Below are 1,532 nucleotides of genomic sequence, written 5' to 3'. Positions count from 1 at the left end.
CCCAGGGCGCCCCCGGCCCGGTTCGGTCCCGTTACCTGCCGGCAGCCGTCGGGCAGCGCGGCCGGAGCGGCGGCTCTCGGGGGCAGCGCGGCCGGGTCGGGGCCGGGTTCGGGGCTCGGTGCCGCGTCGGGGCTCGGTCCCGGGTGGCTGTCGCGGCGCTGGCCCCCGACGGGTGTTGCCGTTCCGGAGGCAGCGAGCGAGGCGAAGTTCAGCGTCTTGTTGTCGAAGGCATCCTCCACGCTGCAGAACATCCCCCCGCGCTTCTGCCGCGGCCGCGGGCTGCCCGCACCCAGCCCCGCAAAGCAGGCGGGCAGAGGCTCCTGCTGCCGCCCCGACATGGGCCCGGCACCCCGCACTCCGCTCCCGCAGCCGCTCCCCCTGCCGAGGAGAGCCCAGCGCCGCGTTAAGAGCCGCCCAAGGACCCCCCGCCCCTCCCGGTGCCCATCCACCCGTGCCTGTCCCCACGTACGAGCGGGAGGTGACATCTCCCTGCGTCTGTGATGGCAGAGACAGCGCGGGCTCGGCTGCCCCGGGGTGAACGGCCCCCCCCGAGCCCTCCCGGGCATCTCCCGGTCCCCCAGGGCGGCCGGTGTCACAGCCCAGCTTCCCCATCCCCTCAACCCCAAACCAGTTCATCTCATTTGAAAGTTTAAAACAGATCTTTTTAATTAAAAGTTGACAATAATTTATGTATTTTACAAAGGAATAGAAAGTCTCTCGATATATATCATAGGAATCACAATACAAAAATATCTGTAAAATTCTCTACTCGATCACTCCAGCCCCTGTCTTTGGGCTGTCGGGTGCTGTCACAGCACTGAACCAACGTTCTGTGTTTTGGATATGACTCTGGAGTAGGATTAGAGGACACGGGTCACGGCACGGCAGCCAGTGAACCAAAACCCTCCCTGTTCTCTGCATTACGTTTTGCATAAGTTTACAATAGTCCCTTTTATAAACTGTACAGCAAATCATACAGGGTTTAATACACATATTCACACGGCGATTTCCTGAGTCGAAGCTAAACCTGTTCCTGTGCGCGCCCGCGCTGCCGGCGAGGGGCACAGGCTGCCAAGGAGCCGGCGTCGGCCCAGGGGCCTTTCTCCTCCTGCTCAGGAATTCTGTCCACAAGCCATGTAAGGCACTCAAGGAATCACTGAAGGCTACAGATATTGTAGAGCAGAATACTGGAAATAACAGCCACATCCTCCAGCAGCTTGAACAAGAAGTCCATCCACGCCTGGCACACCCACGGCGGGGTTTGGGGCGAGGGGCTGCCCGTGGCACCGCTGCTCCGGCTGCTGCACCCCACACCGGGCACAGAGGGGCTGCAGGAGCTGCCCAGGCCCCTGGCACTGCCCCACCGCGGTCCTGGGCACTGGGGACGGTGTTTGTGAGAGATGCACAGGGGCCACAGCGAGCAGGCAGCAGCCGAGACACAACACAGCTCAGCCTGGCCCGGGCCAGGAACAAACTCCTGACAGAGCCCAGCCTGGCCCTGGGCCACCAAAACTCCTCACAGAGCCCAGCCT

The 1,532-nt window shown here is 62.5% G+C and overlaps 1 protein-coding gene across 1 annotated transcript in view; it reads right to left on the bottom strand.

Annotated features, from left to right (window-relative positions):
• DPYSL4 (dihydropyrimidinase like 4) overlaps positions 1-338 on the bottom strand; it is a 14,152-nt gene extending 13,814 nt beyond the window's left edge. Inside the window, exon 1 of the mRNA XM_015632398.2 lies at positions 36-338. Within this exon, the coding sequence (XP_015487884.1) occupies positions 36-338 (303 nt within the window). The remainder of the gene's footprint in view (positions 1-35) is intronic.
• Between the last annotated feature and the right edge of the window lie 1,194 nt (positions 339-1,532).

This window comes from Parus major, chromosome 6, assembly GCF_001522545.3.
Source record: "Parus major isolate Abel chromosome 6, Parus_major1.1, whole genome shotgun sequence".
Taxonomy (NCBI): Eukaryota; Metazoa; Chordata; class Aves; order Passeriformes; family Paridae; genus Parus; species Parus major.
Note: the sequence above shows the minus strand (reverse complement) of the source record. Positions and strands in the feature narration are given on the sequence as shown.